This window comes from Euprymna scolopes, chromosome 23 (assembly GCF_053919585.1).
Source record: "Euprymna scolopes isolate OS-2025 chromosome 23, ASM5391958v1, whole genome shotgun sequence".
Classification (NCBI taxonomy): Eukaryota; Metazoa; Mollusca; class Cephalopoda; order Sepiida; family Sepiolidae; genus Euprymna; species Euprymna scolopes.
The window spans coordinates 45,610,272-45,629,087 of record NC_136504.1 but is presented as its reverse complement, the minus strand read 5'-3'; the positions used below and the strand labels follow the sequence as shown (position 1 = coordinate 45,629,087).

At 25.1% G+C, this 18,816-nt stretch overlaps 1 protein-coding gene across 1 annotated transcript in view; it reads left to right on the top strand.

The window, feature by feature from the left end:
* The first annotated feature begins 786 nt into the window (after positions 1-786).
* LOC145245863 (protein O-GlcNAcase-like) overlaps positions 787-18,816 on the top strand; it is a 72,467-nt gene continuing 54,437 nt past the window's right edge. The window contains exons 1-2 of the mRNA XM_080107570.1: positions 787-1,003; positions 18,534-18,585. Coding sequence (XP_079963696.1) covers positions 937-1,003; positions 18,534-18,585 — 119 coding nt within the window. The 5' untranslated portion in view covers positions 787-936. The remainder of the gene's footprint in view (positions 1,004-18,533; positions 18,586-18,816) is intronic.

Here is an 18,816-nt window from a genome sequence, read left to right as displayed (position 1 = left end):
TTTTTTTTTAATGGACATTATTTTTCTTTAAGTCAATAGACAATATGTCTTTAGTCGATAAACGTAGGACGTCGGACTAGTAATAAAATAGTGACAATAGAATGAAGTCGTTAAGAGAGAGAGACAATCCTCTCTAAAAAGAAACCATTTTTTATAACTAAAAAATAAATAAAAGGTGCAGCAAAGAATACAGAGGGAGATAATGAAGGGGAGAAGTAAAGTAAATGAAAGGAGGAGTAATTGAGAAGCGCGTATCAATGAGAGAGGGTGTAATGAGAAAAGCAAGAGAGGTGAAGATTAAAAAAAATAAAGGGAGGTAATAGACTTAAGGAAGGGCAAAGACGGCCATATTGTTTCTTGATAAGTTGAAAGCTTCAACGAAAAAATAATAGCACTTGCTGTGGTTATTATTATTTAGTAATATCATAATTAATATTAGTTATTATTTGCTAATATTTTAGATTTTTAATAGTTTTATTAATTGTATGTGTTTATTATTACTGCTTACTAAGTGTTATTTGAGTGCGATTGGATATTCCTGACGAGATCAACCATATCCTAAGCTGTAATCATTTTTAATATAAATATAATAATCTCTAATAATAGATATTTCGTTTTTTTTTTATTAATTTTTTTTTTTATTAATTTGTAGTTTTGAATGGTTTCTTTTTTGTAATTATAGAGATTTATTTTCTTTTCTATAGTAAAACGAATTTTGAACTTTGAAGTCGAAAGAATTCTGATTACTAATATATATATATATTTATATATATATATATATATATATATATATATATATATAAAAGGAAAAATTTACGGCAAGGAGAGGAAGGGTTTAATTTTTTATTTTTGTTATCATTACATTCATCTGTGAAGCAGAAAAATCTCGACATTAACAAGAAGAGGAAAAACAAAAAAAGAAAGGTGGCGTCCACCATGACAGGAACGGATTGCGAGGAGATGAGGCCAAATAATGGAAACTTCACTTGTGGAGTTGTTGAAGGTAAAACTAACCTTTAAAAAAAAATAAGGAAGGGTATAATATCTATCCTTTCATCCCCACATCATCTACAAAAAATTTACACTATCCTATTTCCCTCTGCCTTTACACGTAAACACCTTTGAAATAACGGAATCAATTAAAAAAAAGAAGATATTTAAAATGATTAACAAAAAAGTTTAACGTAAAATGATCCCTCACTTCCTGATTGAAAAGCGTAAAACAGAACAAGTGATCCTTTTTTTTTTGTTGTTTTGTATTTAAAAACATAGCCGCCATATTGACAAAAACAACAACAAAAAAAAAATCATTAGAATTGCTAGTTGGCCATAAAAAGAGGGATCATTTTACGTTAAATGTATATGGTAAAGTGAACCCTCATTTTCAAATCTAAAACATTTCATATTTGAAATTGGCAGTACGAGAAAAAACCAATATTTAATCTGATTTTTTTTTTAATAATAAAAGAAATGGTTATTTTTATTTATCTTTTTTATTTTTGAAATACCAAGAACAATGTCTACTCGTTCGATTAGAACGCTTTGTGTTTAAATAATTGGATTAAGGTATCTTTCTGGCCATGAAATGAGGGATCATTTTATCAATTTCGATTATATTTATATAGCAAAGTGTTCCTTGACTTTAAAGTATAAAATATTTTTTTCTAATTTAAAAAAATGTCTTTATTTTCAGGTTGTTGACTTAATTGCAAATAAAAAAAAAATAAATAAAAAATAAAAACCAACAAAAAAAAAACACGCACGCATACCCCCCCCCCCAAAAAAAACAAAAATAAACAAAAAAAAAAACAATCTTGATTTTCCAATTGACAGCGTGGGGGCAAAGGGTAACATTTACATCTTCATCGTAAATAAAAAACCTGAAACTTATATTGTCGTTTTTATTCGTCATCATCAGGCACTAACCCGTGACGCTTTAAATTTTTGATTAATCAATATGCAATTTATTCAAATTTATATTTTAATTTGAATTTTGATAGTTTCCAAGTTATTCAATTTTATGGTATTTTACAGAACGGTGAAAACCCTTCCCATGTTAAGAGTGGATTTCTAAATGTTATTTCAGCACGGCCAGTAAACTGTGAAGGGTTTGTATTACTGTACACATAGATTCGAAAAAGTTGTCAAAAAACAAATATATAACCAATAAATGTTATCAAAGGCAAGATAAGTTACTTTTCTACCAAACTGGATATATTTTTCGTGTTTTTATTCAATGTAACATGTTTATTCAGCTCAAAGCATACAGTGTTTACCGATGTATTGGAAAATTCAAGATGGCGTCTGATTCTTTCTTTAACACGGTAAGTTTGGGAAAAGATGTTATAAATAAAAAACCGAATAAAATACTGTTAAAAACTCGCTCAATATATGTTACCGTGACATAGGTTGACATATATTCGGCGGGTTTTTAATAGTATTTTGTATAGTTTATTGTTTATAACACCTTTTCCCAAACTTACGGTGTTAAAGAGGGTGTGAGACGCCATCTTGAATTTTCCAATACATCGGTAAACACTGCATGTTTTTCGAGCTGAATAAATATGTTACATTGTAATAAAAACACAAAAAATATATCCAGTTTGGCAGAAAAGTAACTTATCTTGCCTTTGATAACATTTATTTGTTATATATTTGTTTTTTTGACAACTTTTTCGAATCTATGTGTACAGTAACTAATACAAACCCAAAAAATTATAAATTCATATTTCTCTTTGGTTTACCAACACAAATTAACCATAATTTTTAAAAAAATAAATATTCCTTGACCCCTAGGGAGAGCAAAGTGTGGTATCTTTTTGAGGTGCTAGTGCAGAGAGTGATCCGCGCTATTTTTTTTATAAATCGTATTTCCAAGTTTAAATAAAGTTTTATGTTTTTTTTTATTCAGTTGTAAGGTTGAAGTATAGAATAGGCACAAAACACCCTCCCTCCCCATGTTAAGAATGTTTTTTTAAAATAATAACGTTATTTACGTCCGGGATCGCTCTCTGCAACTCTGCACTAGTACCCTTTTTGATACCACACTTTGATTTTTTGTTGTTGCCGATCGGGGTTGAACTCCTTCTAAACTGAAACAATTATTGGTGCTTGTTAAGATGATCGACAGATCGATTTTTTGAAAACCCTACTTGTCATGTCGAAAATATTAATATATTAAAAAAATATGAAAATTCATCGAGTAGAAAGTTAGGGTTTTGTATGACTGTAAACATATGATCGAAAAAGTTGTCAAAAACAAATATATAACAAATGTTATCAAAGGTAAGATAAGTTATTTTCCTACCTAACTGGATATGTTTTTAGTGTTTTTATTCAATGTAACATGTTTATTCAGCTCGAAAAACATAGTGTTTATCAATGTATTGGAAAATTTAGAATGGCGCCCGAATCTCTCTTTGATGCGGTAAGTTTGGGAAAAGGAGTTAAAAATAAAAAATATGCAAAATACTGTTAAAAACCCACCGAATATATGCCAGTCCACTCCATGTGTTACAGCAAAATATATTGAGCGAGTTTTTAACCGTATTTTTTTTAGCTTTTTATTTATAACTCCTTTTCACAAACTTATCGTCTCAAAGAGAGAGTCGGGCGCCATTTTAAACTTTCCAATACATCGGTAAACATTGCATGTTTTTTCGTGCTGAATAAACATGTTACGTTGAATAAAAACACTAAAAGCATATCCAGTTAGGTAAAAAAAAAAAGTAACATCTTGCTTTTGATAACATTAATTTGTTATATATTTGTTTTTTTGACAACTTTGACAAACCCGAAAATTATTTATGATTAAAAGTAATTTTACGGGAAATTTCAGTTTACCTAGATGTGAACACCTTAAAAATTGCGAATACAGGGGACTTGTTTATCTCCCTATTCGCTAGTTTAATGTCGACGTTTTGTTTTTTTAACCAATAGCGATAAACTTTATTTTTACTAAAAACACAATAGCAGTTTTACTCCATGAATTTTCATAATTTTTGGATATATTACTATTTTGGACATGACAAGTACTGTTTTGGTTAAAAAGCCATATATTAAAAACAATCGATTTTAACAAGTGCCTAATTATTTTTTGCTTCAATATCCCCCCCCCTCTTCTTTTTTTAGGGTGAATTGTCCCCCATTATAAAAATCAATTTTATGTCTAACTCTACTCTCGTGGGGAGGCAAGGTAAATTAGGAACTTTCTGTTCAACAATTTAAAGGCTTCAAAATCCTTTTCGAATTATAAATTGTCGCAATGTAAGTTGTTCATTTATTTGAAATGGCTGACTGTACATATGATTCGAAAGTGATTTGTAAGCCTTTAGCCTGGCTAAAGAAACGTTTAATTTGAATTAACTTTAGAATTTCGAACCCTCTAGGAGTAAAAATAAGTCGATGTTTTTTTTTTTTTTGTATTAATGAATCAAAATGTCCGACTTAGTTTAATATATCTTGATCGATCGAAAATGATTTTGAAATTTATAAACTGTCGAGCTTGAATTGTGCTCCTAAACTAACAGAAAAACGATTTTTGCATGCGCACCTGTCGTCTTAAAGAACATACATATTGATGACTAAAATTTATGGGACTTGTGCATCTATGTTACTGTTATTATTTAGAAACCCATTCTTAATATGGAGAGGTTTTTTTTTTATAACTATTCTGTACTTTCACCTAACAGTTTAATAAACAAAAATAGCGTAAAAATACTGTTAAAAATAGCGCAGTTCAAATCTGTTTCTGAAATTCTTTATTAATTATCAATAATCGATTTATGTTTTTACAATATCATTTGTGATTTGAAAAGTAGGTACTTCTACAGAATTTAGATCAAATTGTTTTTTTTAAGCCTACTTTAACCCAGTCAGTTTTTAGTTCAACAAAAGTCGGTTTCGTTCAAATTCTCCAGCAGCACCTAAAAGCAAAATGTTTTTTAAAACATTTTGCTTTTACACTATTCATCTATTTTTTGTTTAATGAAGTCATTAGTGAATACAATACCTAATTTCGTAATTTCTGTTTTGATAGTAACGGTTGGGTATATTTTTAAAATAATTATTTGATAACAATAACGTAATCAATTATCTAAAAGTAAAAAAAAAAAAAACTGTTTACAAATCCACTGTTTTCAAACATCAAAAATAATGAAACATTTAATTAGAAATGTAAATATTTAAAAAAAAAAATTACATCTTTTTAAAATTTAGATACAATTTTATATCTAAAAGTTGTTTTAATTAAAAAAAAAAGATGTTGAACATAATTTAAATTGTGTCTGCAATTACTGAAATATTAAAAATTAAATTCAAATTTCATTGCATGGTTACTTTTTGAACAATGACCACATGACTTTAGTGTTTATATAAATAAAAATAAAAACAAATTATGAAGGATTTTGTGTTTCTCGTCGAAATGTAACTGATTAATACAAACTGAATTTTTATTTACTATTGATAGATATTTATCAATCTGTAAAATAAATGGAAACTAAAAACGAATTTTTGAAAAATCTGAACATGATTATATTTTTTAATTATTTTCCTCCAAACTCTCTACCCAAGCAACGCCGAAACATTCTGATTTTTTAAAATCTTAAAACAAAATTATTAATGGAGTTTTGAGTAAAAACTCAACAGAAGCCGCTCAGTTTGTGTTTAAGAAAAATATGTAAACATTTTTGGTGAATGCTTGTGTTATGTTGAATAATCGAACTATTATTCTCATCTTGAGTGTTATAAGATGAGAATGATAGTTCGATTAATCGACATAACACAAGCATTCACATCTCAAAAATTCAGAAATGCATTTTTGATGAATACTCATAAGATTTTTGGAAATTTTAGTTTTTTAAAATAAAATAAAAAAAAAAATATTAAATTTATTTTGCCTTTTAATTCAATATTTTCTATTCCTCCATGTCTTTATTTCATTCGCAAATGTAGTAATTATTTTACGCAATTTTTATTTTGTTTGGTTATTTGACTGTTAGTGTCATTCCTGGAACTTTATGAATAAATAAGTTGAAAAACGGTCAAAGATAACTTTAGAGGCGAATTAAATTTTTTTTTTTTTTTTTTTTTAAAGATTGACATAGTTATTGTTTTTTGGAGTTAAAATCAAGATAGTATTACATATTAATATAATCAAACATTGTACACTTTCTAAATTAGTACATAGGCTTATTACCAATTGACTCATTAAAGGAATGTTTGGTACTTATGCACTTTTGTTACCGCGCTATTTTTTTTTTAATTTTTAAGAATAGTATTTTCAAGATAAATTCAAGTTTTACGATATCTTTTATTCTTTTGTAAGTGAAAGTAGAGAATAGTTAGAAACACCCTCCTCTCTCCATGTTAAGAATGTCTTTCTCAATAATGTTATTTCAGCACTGTAACAAAAGTGCATATGAAATGTTTTTATTTTATTTATTTTATTTTTAGCACCAAAACGTTCAGTATGATCAATCTTAAAAAAAGAAAATCGCCTTTTTTTTTTTTTTTAAATCTTAACACGCCCCTAATATTGACGTTTACCATTTAAACTTGTTATTGATTAATAATCGATTTTATGCCCTTTTTACAATATTTTTAATGATTTTTTTTCAAACACTTCCAGTTGAGATTTTACTTGGTCGCCATTTACAATCCTCGTTCTTTCTCTCTTTAATAAAATATTAATCTTTTCTTCTCCGTCGTCATTACTTAATTTATCATTTCTTTTAAACCAGGAATCAAAGAAATTTATCTACCTTCATTAAATCGACTTTTGTGTCTTTATTCAGTTCTTGGAAAAAGAAAGGACACCTATTAAAAAAAGGGGCATATTGCCAAAATTGAATTAAAATTTTACAAATATTTTAATTGAATTTTTTCTAGAATTTTATTTTTGCTAATTCGATTTTTTTTTACGGTTTAAAAAATTAAATATACATACATATGTATATATATTTCTATCGATATATGTATGTATGTGTATATATATATATATATATATATCTTATATATATATATATCTTTATATATATATATCTTTATATATATATATCTTTATTTATATATATATATATATATATCTTTATATATATATATCTTTATTTTTATATATATATATCTTTATATATATATATATCTTTATTTATATATATATATATATATCTTTATTTATATATATATATATATATCTTTATTTTTATATATATATATATATATCTTTATTTTTATATATATATATATATATCTTTATTTTTATATATATATATATATATATCTTTATTTTTATATATATATATATCTTTATTTTTATATATATATATATATATCTTTATTTTTATATATATATATATATATCTTTATTTTTATATATATATATATATATCTTTATTTTTATATATATATATATATCTTTATTTTTATATATATATATATATATCTTTATTTTTATATATATATATATATCTTTATTTTTATATATATATATATATATCTTTATTTTTATATATATATATATATCTTTATTTTTATATATATATATATATCTTTATTTTTATATATATATATATATCTTTATTTTTATATATATATATATATCTTTATTTTTATATATATATATATATATCTTTATTTATATATATATATATATATATATCTTTATTTATATATATATATATATATATATATCTTTATTTATATATATATATATATATATCTTTATTTATATATATATATATATATATATCTTTATTTATATATATATATATATATATCTTTATTTATATATATATATATATATATCTTTATTTTTATATATATATATATATCTTTATTTTTATATATATATATATATATATCTTTATTTTTATATATATATATCTTTATTTTTATATATATATATATATATATCTTTATTTTTATATATATATATATATCTTTATTTTTATATATATATATATATCTTTATTTTTATATATATATATATATCTTTATTTTTATATATATATATATATATCTTTATTTTTATATATATATATATATATCTTTATTTATATATATATATATATATCTTTATTTATATATATATATATATATATCTTTATTTATATATATATATATATATATCTTTATTTATATATATATATATATATATCTTTATATATATATATATCTTTATTTATATATATATATATATCTTTATATATATATATATATCTTTATATATATATATATATCTTTATATATATATATATATCTTTTATATATATATATATCTTTTATATATATATATATCTTTTATATATATATATATCTTTTATATATATATATATCTTTATATATATATATATATCTTTATATATATATATATATCTTTATATATATATATATATCTTTATATATATATATATATCTTTATATATATATATATATATCTTTATATATATATATATCTTTATATATATATATATATCTTTATATATATATATATATCTTTATATATATATATATATATCTTTATATATATATATATATCTTTATATATATATATATATCTTTATATATATATATATATATCTTTATATATATATATATATCTTTATATATATATATATATCTTTATATATATATATATCTTTATATATATATATATATCTTTATATATATATATATATCTTTATATATATATATATCTTTATATATATATATATATCTTTATATATATATATATATATCTTTATATATATATATCTTTATATATATATATATATCTTTATATATATATATATATCTTTATATATATATATATATATATATCTTTATCTTTATATATATCTTTATCTTTATATATATCTTTATCTTTATATATATCTTTATATATATATATATCTTTATATATATATATATATCTTTATATATATATATATATCTTTATATATATATATATATCTTTATATATATATATATATCTTTATATATATATATATATATCTTTATATATATATATATATCTTTATATATATATATATCTTTATATATATATATATCTTTATATATATATATATCTTTATATATATATATATATCTTTATATATATATATATATCTTTATATATATATATATATCTTTATATATATATATATATCTTTATATATATATATATATCTTTATATATATATATATCTTTATATATATATATATCTTTATATATATATATATATCTTTATATATAGATATATATCTTTATATATATATATATATCTTTATATATAGATATATATCTTTATATATATATATATATATATCTTTATATATAGATATATATCTTTATATATATATATATATCTTTATATATATATATATATCTTTATATATATATATATCTTTATATATATATATATCTTTATATATATATATATCTTTATATATATATATATATCTTTATATATATATATATCTTTATATATATATATATCTTTATATATATATATATCTTTATATATATATATATCTTTATATATATATATATCTTTATATATATATATATCTTTATATATATATATATCTTTATATATATATATATATCTTTATATATATATATATATCTTTATATATATATATATCTTTATATATATATATATATATCTTTATATATATATATATATCTTTATATATATATATATATCTTTATATATATATATATATCTTTATATATATATATATATCTTTATATATATATATATATATCTTTATATATATATATATATATCTTTATATATATATATATCTTTATATATATATATATATCTTTATATATATATATATATCTTTATATATATATATATATATATCTTTATATATATATATATATATATCTTTATATATATATATATATCTTTATATATATATATATATCTTTATGTATATATATATCTTTATATATATATATATCTTTATATATATATATATCTTTATGTATATATATATCTTTATATATATATATATCTTTATATATATATATATCTTTATGTATATATATATCTTTATATATATATATATCTTTATATATATATATATCTTTATATATATATATATATCTTTATATATATATATATCTTTATATATATATATATCTTTATATATATATATATCTTTATATATATATATATATCTTTATATATATATATATATATCTTTATATATATATATATATCTTTATATATATATATATATCTTTATATATATATATATATCTTTATATATATATATATATCTTTATATATATATATATCTTTATATATATATATCTTTATATATATATATATCTTTATATATATATATATATCTTTATATATATATATATATCTTTATATATATATATATATCTTTATATATATATATATATCTTTATATATATATATATATCTTTATATATATATATATATCTTTATATATATATATCTTTATATATATATATCTTTATATATATATATATATCTTTATATATATATATATCTTTATATATATATATATATCTTTATATATATATATATCTATATATATATATATCTTTATATATATATATATATCTTTATATATATATATATCTTTATATATATATATATCTTTATATATATATATATATCTTTATATATATATATATCTTTATATATCTTTATATATATATATATATCTTTATATATATATATATCTTTATATATCTTTATATATATATATATCTTTATATATCTTTATATATATATATATCTTTATATCTTTATATATATATATATATATATCTTTATGTATATGTATGTTTCTCTCTCTCTGTAGGTATAGATATATATATTTCTATATCTCTCTCTCTCTATATATATAATATATATATATTTTTTTCTTTCTCTCTTTCTATATCCCTTTCTCCCTCTCTCATATATATATATATATATATATATATATATATATATATTAGTGCTTAGACTCAATGTTTCTTTTTTCTATTTTACCGAAATGGACAAACATTAAATATTTTTTGTGAAAATGGATTTTTAATCATCGGAATCAAATTCAACTTAAAAAACAAAACGGCTTTCATATTCTGAATGGATATTGATTGCATTTTAGTTTTGAGAACGACTAAAAACGCATCTTCATAAACATTTCACACAGTGTTGCGTCGTTGCTCATTTAATAAACACGTTTCAGTGAGATTCCAATTTTTCCCCATTGTATTTAAAAATGTTTTTAAATAGCTTTGCTGCCAGTATTTTATTTTACACAATTTCCTGATTGCCCTTCCTGCTCTCTCGTTCTCCCAATCAGTTCCCTTCCTGCTCTCTCGTGCTCCCTATCCGTTCTCGTCCTGCTCTCTCGTGCTCCCAATCCGTTCCCGTCCTGCTCTCTCGTGCTCCCAATCCGTTCCCGTCCTGCTCTCTCGTGCTCCCAATCCGTTCCCGTCCTGCTCTCTCGTGCTCCCAATCCGTTCCCGTCCTGCTCTCTCGTGCTCCCAATCCGTTCCCGTCCTGCTCTCTCGTGCTCCCAATCCGTTCCCGTCCTGCTCTCTCGTGCTCCCAATCCGTTCCCGTCCTGCTCTCTCGTGCTCCCAATCCGTTCCCGTCCTGCTCTCTCGTGCTCCCAATCCGTTACCTTCCAAGTTTCTCCTCTCTGTTCACCCATATTTCAATAACCTCCATATCTCTATTTCCCAAACATTTTACATATCTAACAATACCCCAAATTTCATGTCTCACCCCAGTTTCTTTCTCTGTCTGTCCGCCACCCAGTTTCTATGTGTGTGCCTGTCTTCCAGCCAGCCCAGTTTCTGTCTGCCTGTCTGTTTCTCCTTTCTGCCTATTTCTGTCAATCCTTTCTCCCATCTCCTCATTTTTGTCTTTTATTCCTCATCTACTCTTTTCAGTTTCTCTGTCTGTCTATCCCACCTTTTCCCTGTTTCTGTCTGTCCATTTAACATTTTTTCTCATTTCTGTCTGTTTATTCCAATCTTCTCGTTTTTGTCTGTTTGTCTATCTCACCTTCTCCCTGTTTCTGTCTATCCCACTCTGTGACAGACATAAATGAGGAGTGGGTGACGAGAAAAAAGGTGGGTTAGACAGACACACAAGAAGATGGAATGGGCAGAAATACTGTTCCTGTCTTCTTCTTGTGTCTGTTTGTCTGTCTCACCTTTTTTCTTGTTTCTGTCTGTCGACCCCCCCCCCCGACATCTGCTCGTATCTGTCTGTCAATCCCCCCTCCCACATCTGCTCGTATCTGTCTGTCGATCCCCCCTCCCACAACTGCTCGTATCTGTCTGTCGATCCCCCCTCCCATATCTGCTCCTTTCTGTCTGTCGACCTTCCCCCGACATCTGCTCCTTTCTGTCTGTCGACCTTCCCCCCACATCTGCTCCTTTCTGTCTGTCGACCATCCCCCCACATCTGCTTATTTCTGTCTGTCGACCATCCCCCCACATCTGCTTGTTTCTCTCTGTCGACCCACACACACATCTGCTCGTTTCTGTCTGTCGACCCCCCCCCCCCCCAACATCTGCCCGTTTCTGTCTGTCGACCCCCCCACACCTGCTCGTTTGTCTGTCAACCCCCCCCCCCCCCCCACACACACACATCTGCTCGTTTCTGTCTGTCGACCCCCCCCACATCTACACTTTGATCTTGGTCTTTTGCACAAGAAAAGCTTAAAAAGCTAAGTACAGCATCTATTAACAACAGACCTTTGATCTTAACCAACAAGGCCAAGCACAAAGGTGTTACAGACTGATAGACCGACGGACTGACTTATAGAGTCGCTTGCACCCGACTAAAAATCTATTTTAATTCTAATAGTCTGTGATTTTGTAATTAACTAAACAAGCCACCCATCTCTATTATTTTTCTCTCTCTGTCAATAATTATGATAATGACCCTTTTCAATAATTATGATAATGATCCTTTTCAATAATTATGATAATGACCCTTTTCAATAATTATGATAATGACCCTTTTCAATAATTATGATAATGACCCTTTTCAATAATTATGATAATGACCCTTTTCAATAATTATGATAATGACCCTTTTCAATAATTATGATAATGATCCTTTTCAATAATTATGATAATGATCCTTTTCAATAATTATGATAATGACCCTTTTCAATAATTATGATAATGACCCTTTTCAATAATTATGATAATGACCCTTTTCAATAATTATGATAATGACCCTTTTCAATAATTATGATAATGACCCTTTTCAATAATTATGATAATGACCCTTTTCAATAATTATGATAATGACCCTTTTCAATAATTATGATAATGACCCTTTTCAATAATTATGATAATGACCCTTTTCAATAATTATGATAATGATCCTTTTCAATAATTATGATAATGACCCTTTTCAATAATTATGATAATGACCCTTTTCAATAATTATGATAATGACCCTTTTCAATAATTATGATAATGATCCTTTTCAATAATTATGATAATGACCCTTTTCAATAATTATGATAATGACCCTTTTCAATAATTATGATAATGATCCTTTTCAATAATTATGATAATGACCCTTTTCAATAATTATGATAATGATCCTTTTCAATAATTATGATAATGACCCTTTTCAATAATTATGATAATGACCCTTTTCAATAATTATGATAATGACCCTTTTCAATAATTATGATAATGATCCTTTTCAATAATTATGATAATGACCCTTTTCAATAATTATGATAATGACCCTTTTCAATAATTATGATAATGACCCTTTTCAATAATTATGATAATGACCCTTTTCAATAATTATGATAATGACCCTTTTCAATAATTATGATAATGATCCTTTTCAATAATTATGATAATGACCCTTTTCAATAATTATGACCCTTTTCAATAATTATGATAATGACCCTTTTCAATAATTATGATAATGATCCTTTTCAATAATTATGATAATGATCCTTTTCAATAATAATGATAATGACCCTTTTCAATAATTATGATAATGATCCTTTTCAATAATTATGATAATGACCCTTTTCAATAATTATGATAATGACCCTTTTCAATAATTATGATAATGACCCTTTTCAATAATTATGATAATGATCCTTTTCAATAATTATGATAATGACCCTTTTCAATAATTATGATAATGACCCTTTTCAATAATTATGATAATGACCCTTTTCAATAATTATGATAATGACCCTTTTCAATAATTATGATAATGATCCTTTTCAATAATTATGATAATGATCCTTTTCAATAATTATGATAATGACCCTTTTCAATAATTATGATAATGACCCTTTTCAATAATTATGATAATGACCCTTTTCAATAATTATGATAATGGCTGTTTTCCATCATTATTATAATGACTGTTTTAAAACTTGACATAAAAACCTTTGTAACAAATAAAGATTTTTTTTTTTTCACACTAATGCTACTGAGGTTCAGTTAAATAGTTGTTTTTGTATGAGAATCTATTAATACCCCCCAAGTATTCTTTATCAATCACAGTATATATGCATATATATATTTAATAGCTTGAGTCAAGTTGACCTCTCCTTTGTGAGTCTGCTTCAACTATTGCTGTTTCTATTATTGGCTGCTTCCTTATTTCTCCATCCAACTATTCTCTAGTGAACTGTTAGTGTTACCATTAAAATAGAGAATTTCTCATTGAACAAATGTTTGTTTTTTCTTTTTTTTTCAACTGCTATTTGAATCATTTTTTTTTTAAGTTAGACAATTCATCGCGACAGTAGTGTAGCATTTGAAAATGAACATTTTCTTCCGCTTTAGGAGCATACTTAACTTTTGTTTGTAAACTGTAATTCTAACCAGTCGACAGTTTAAAGGATTCAAAATTGTTTTTGCATTTTGAATGGTTACAAAGTAAATGGATATCAGACTATTTTTTAAAATCTATCCTATCCTAACTTGGTTTTGGCTCTGTGGAGACATTGCCAAACTTAAAGAAAAAACGTTTTTTAAATATAATCGCTATTTAATTACATCCCTCACAAGCGCAAAGCTAGACACGGGTGTTTTTAATGTGGAGGCATATACCCCCCCCCCAAAAGAGGCACTCTGGATTGGAATAAAAATATCCTCACTGTTGCAATATTTTGGACATATAATGGAGTATGATCCCACACAGTCGGACGATTCTATTTATAAACGATGCTGCTAGGAACTGACGAATCGAATTAATTCACGTTTTGCTACCAACCAATCAGAAACCAGAATTGCTGCATAAATATTAAAGCTTTTCTGTACCAATTTCACATGTTTTTGTTTTTCGTCATGACACGGTAAGAATATTTTGCTCTGTGGAACTGTCTACTGCAAACAAGTCACCTCGCAAGACTTGTGTGTAACAACGAACCATCGGAAACTGTTCTGTCTACTGCAAACCAGTCACCTCAAGACTTGTTTAGAACAACGAACCATCTGAAACTAAACATGGCTTACACTTCTAGACTCACTTTTAGAAAGATTTCTACTTCATTAACAGGGCAGAGTAAATGAAGTGTAGTATCGGTGCAGATATATCACTTTAGTATTTAAACAAAATTTGTTTTAGTTGTTTATTTTTTATTTCAATTTTTTTTTGTTATGTGAATCGCTCCAGACTAGGCATGAATCCATTTGATGTAAGGAGCTAAAAAGAAAAAAAATAGGATTTCAAGGTAAAAAAACTGGCTATCAATAGATGTTAGATGGATAGATTCCCACCCAGCATTACAAGTTTATAGAATAAACAAAAAATATATCTTGTTTGGAACCTAAATTTCTATAGAAAAAAAGAAATACTTGGCCTAAAATATTTCTACTGCATTAGTTATTTACATCAAACCTGAAAAAAAAATATCACAAAACACAATGTTAGTATTGTTTCTGCTTTTTTTTTTATTCATAGAAAACTTGGTTATTGAATTCACTTTTTTGTTGTTGTAAAGGTTAATAAAATCAAAAATATTCTGACTAGCAACTAATTTGGATTTATCCCCCCCCCCCTTTTAAAATTGAGACTTTTAAAAAGAATATTTTTATTTTAGGAAATCTTTTAATTTGAAAATTTTTGTTTCGTACTTAACAAGTTTATAATCCAATCTCCAGCAAATCAATATTGGCATCTTCCGGTAGATTATGTGAGTAGCCGAAAGATGACTGACCGAAGACAAAAAAAGGTGAAATGCAACATCAGAACAGATATTACATTGTGATCTTGTTCTGAAGGCCTTTCCGGTTGCTTACATAATCTGCTGGAGAATGCTGATGGTGAAGTTACTAGAAATTGGGTTGTAAAATAGATAGGTACGTACCTATTTATTATTTATTTTTTTTTAACCTTTTTTCTGTGATTTTACCAGCCACTTTAAAAGAAGTGACTGTTATAGAGGTACTTTCAATTTTGAATTGCATTTCAAAATTTTTTTAATAAGTATTAAGAATTACTTAAAATAAAAAAAATACTTTGATTTTTCTAATTGTACCTTAAAGAAGCTAGACAAATAAAGTTTAATTCATTTTTTTTTTTGTTGTTGAAAGACCATTGAAAAATAAAGTGTTTTAGTTTCTACTGTTTTTTGATTTCAATATTTATTTGGTTAATACTAGAAGAAAAATTAATTCAAACTATGAAGAGTTATGAAAATGAGAGAAATATGCACAATGTCTCATTATTTTTGTTAGATATAAAAATAGCTGTTCAGTTTTTCATAAAATTTCAATGAGATAATCCTGATAAATAAAATTGTGTAACCACTTCTAGGGTGTGTATGTGTGTGTTTTGTGCCAATGTAACTTTGATAATTACATTGAATTATTACTTTTATTTGCTCTTAATTGAATATTTATTGAAATAAAAAAAATTTAAAAAAATTGATTCTTGTCCAGAATTCGTTATATATATATATATATATATATATATATATATATATATATATATATATATATAAAAAAATTTTTTTTTTTAATCTGTGTGCTGTACATACCTGTGATTTAAATGAAAATCTATGAATGATTGGGTTTTGGGAAAAGAATTACTGTTGTCACATACTATTTATACAGCTTTTAATTTTTCTCTTTATTGGACGTATATTGTGTTTGAATCATTTTTCAAAAGAAATCTTACAATTCAGCTCAAAGCAATCTTGATGTTTGTACGTAAAACATTGTGAAGTTGTTGCTTTAATAGCAAGGCAATTTCATATCTGCTCAAAAAAATTGCTTCCTGCCCTCTTTTCACCAACCTTATGACATTATTTAAATTGTCAGAGGGGACCTGGAAACAATGGCACCTAAAGTTCTCAAATTGGGGGAAGACAGAGATGGGGAGAGGTTTAAGTCATCGATAGGATTAATAGAGTAGACGGGAGGGGGGTGGGGAAACAAGGCAAAGAAAGATGAATTTCGGGATGATAGTGTAAAGTTGAGCACCTTGCTCAAGAGGATTTGAAGCATTGTAGTGCTGTGCCCAGGAAAAATTTTATTTAACCGATAGATGAATCTGTATTAAAAAACAGTCATTATATAATCTTTGTGATTATTTGCTTTGTCTATATTCACTAAATAGTTGGTGACCTCCAACGTGATTATGGAGTAAAAAAAGCGAAGTAGATCTGAGAGTAAAAGATAATTTCACACTGTATGAAACTCTCAAATTAGGTTATCACTGCTAGGTGCTCTTTTAAGGATATATCCAGGATTAGTTTTTCATTTTAGTCATATATATATATATATATATATATATATGTATGAAAATTAGCAAAGATATCTGCACTTTGCGTACCCAAACGTACAGCAAAGACCCAACCTTAACAATTAACCTTGAAAAATAGTGTGCACCATCCGTAGGTTGGAGATAATCATGATGTCAGGTTTGATCATGATCGGTTTAGTGCTTTGGGCTGTAGGAGAGTATATAAACATAGACGATGACCTTTATCTTGAAAAATGGTGTGCACCATCCCTAGGTAGGGGACCATCGTCATGCCAGGTTTGTACATGATCGGTCCAATGGTTTGGGTTGTAGGAGATTATATATACATAAGCTATGACCTTGACCTTTGACTGTAACCTTGAAAAATGGTGAGTACCATTCTTAGGTGGGGGACCATCATCATGCCATGTTTGGTCATGATTGGTCCAGTGGTTTGGACTGTAGGAGACACACGTGCACTAACTTTATATATAGGAATGGCATTTTCTAACAGAATTTGCATTTAAAACCTTAAACTATATAAATTCTTATTTCTTGCTTATAATTTAATCAACATCTTGAATAGAACATAACCTTTTTATGAAATTTTCCTTTTTTTTTTTCTTTTTTGAATTTGGAAAGATAATTTGATTCTCATAAAAATGCTTTTTGTTGCAAAAGAATTTCAGTTTAGAATTAATAAATTTTCCATCTAGATATTGATTTACACAAATATTCTGCTTACAGGAGTAAAATGTTTTACAATGTTCATATTGAATCATTTTAGAATTCTCTCTCTTTTCTAAATTTCAGGTTTCTATGGCAGACCATGGACTGCTGACCAAAGAAGGATCCTATTCAAATGGTAATATTTTGATATCATATACATTTTTTAAAAAATTTTACTTTTTAATTTTCTTTCCTCAATTTTTTTCCCCCATTTCTTAATGTAATCAAAAAAAATTTTTTGTTCAGAATTCCCCTTATATTACATAATGAAAAATCTGTATGACATACGCACATGTAACCGAACGATAATATTATATTCCAAAAATTACTTAAATTTATTGATTGGTTTTATTGTTTATAAAGAAAG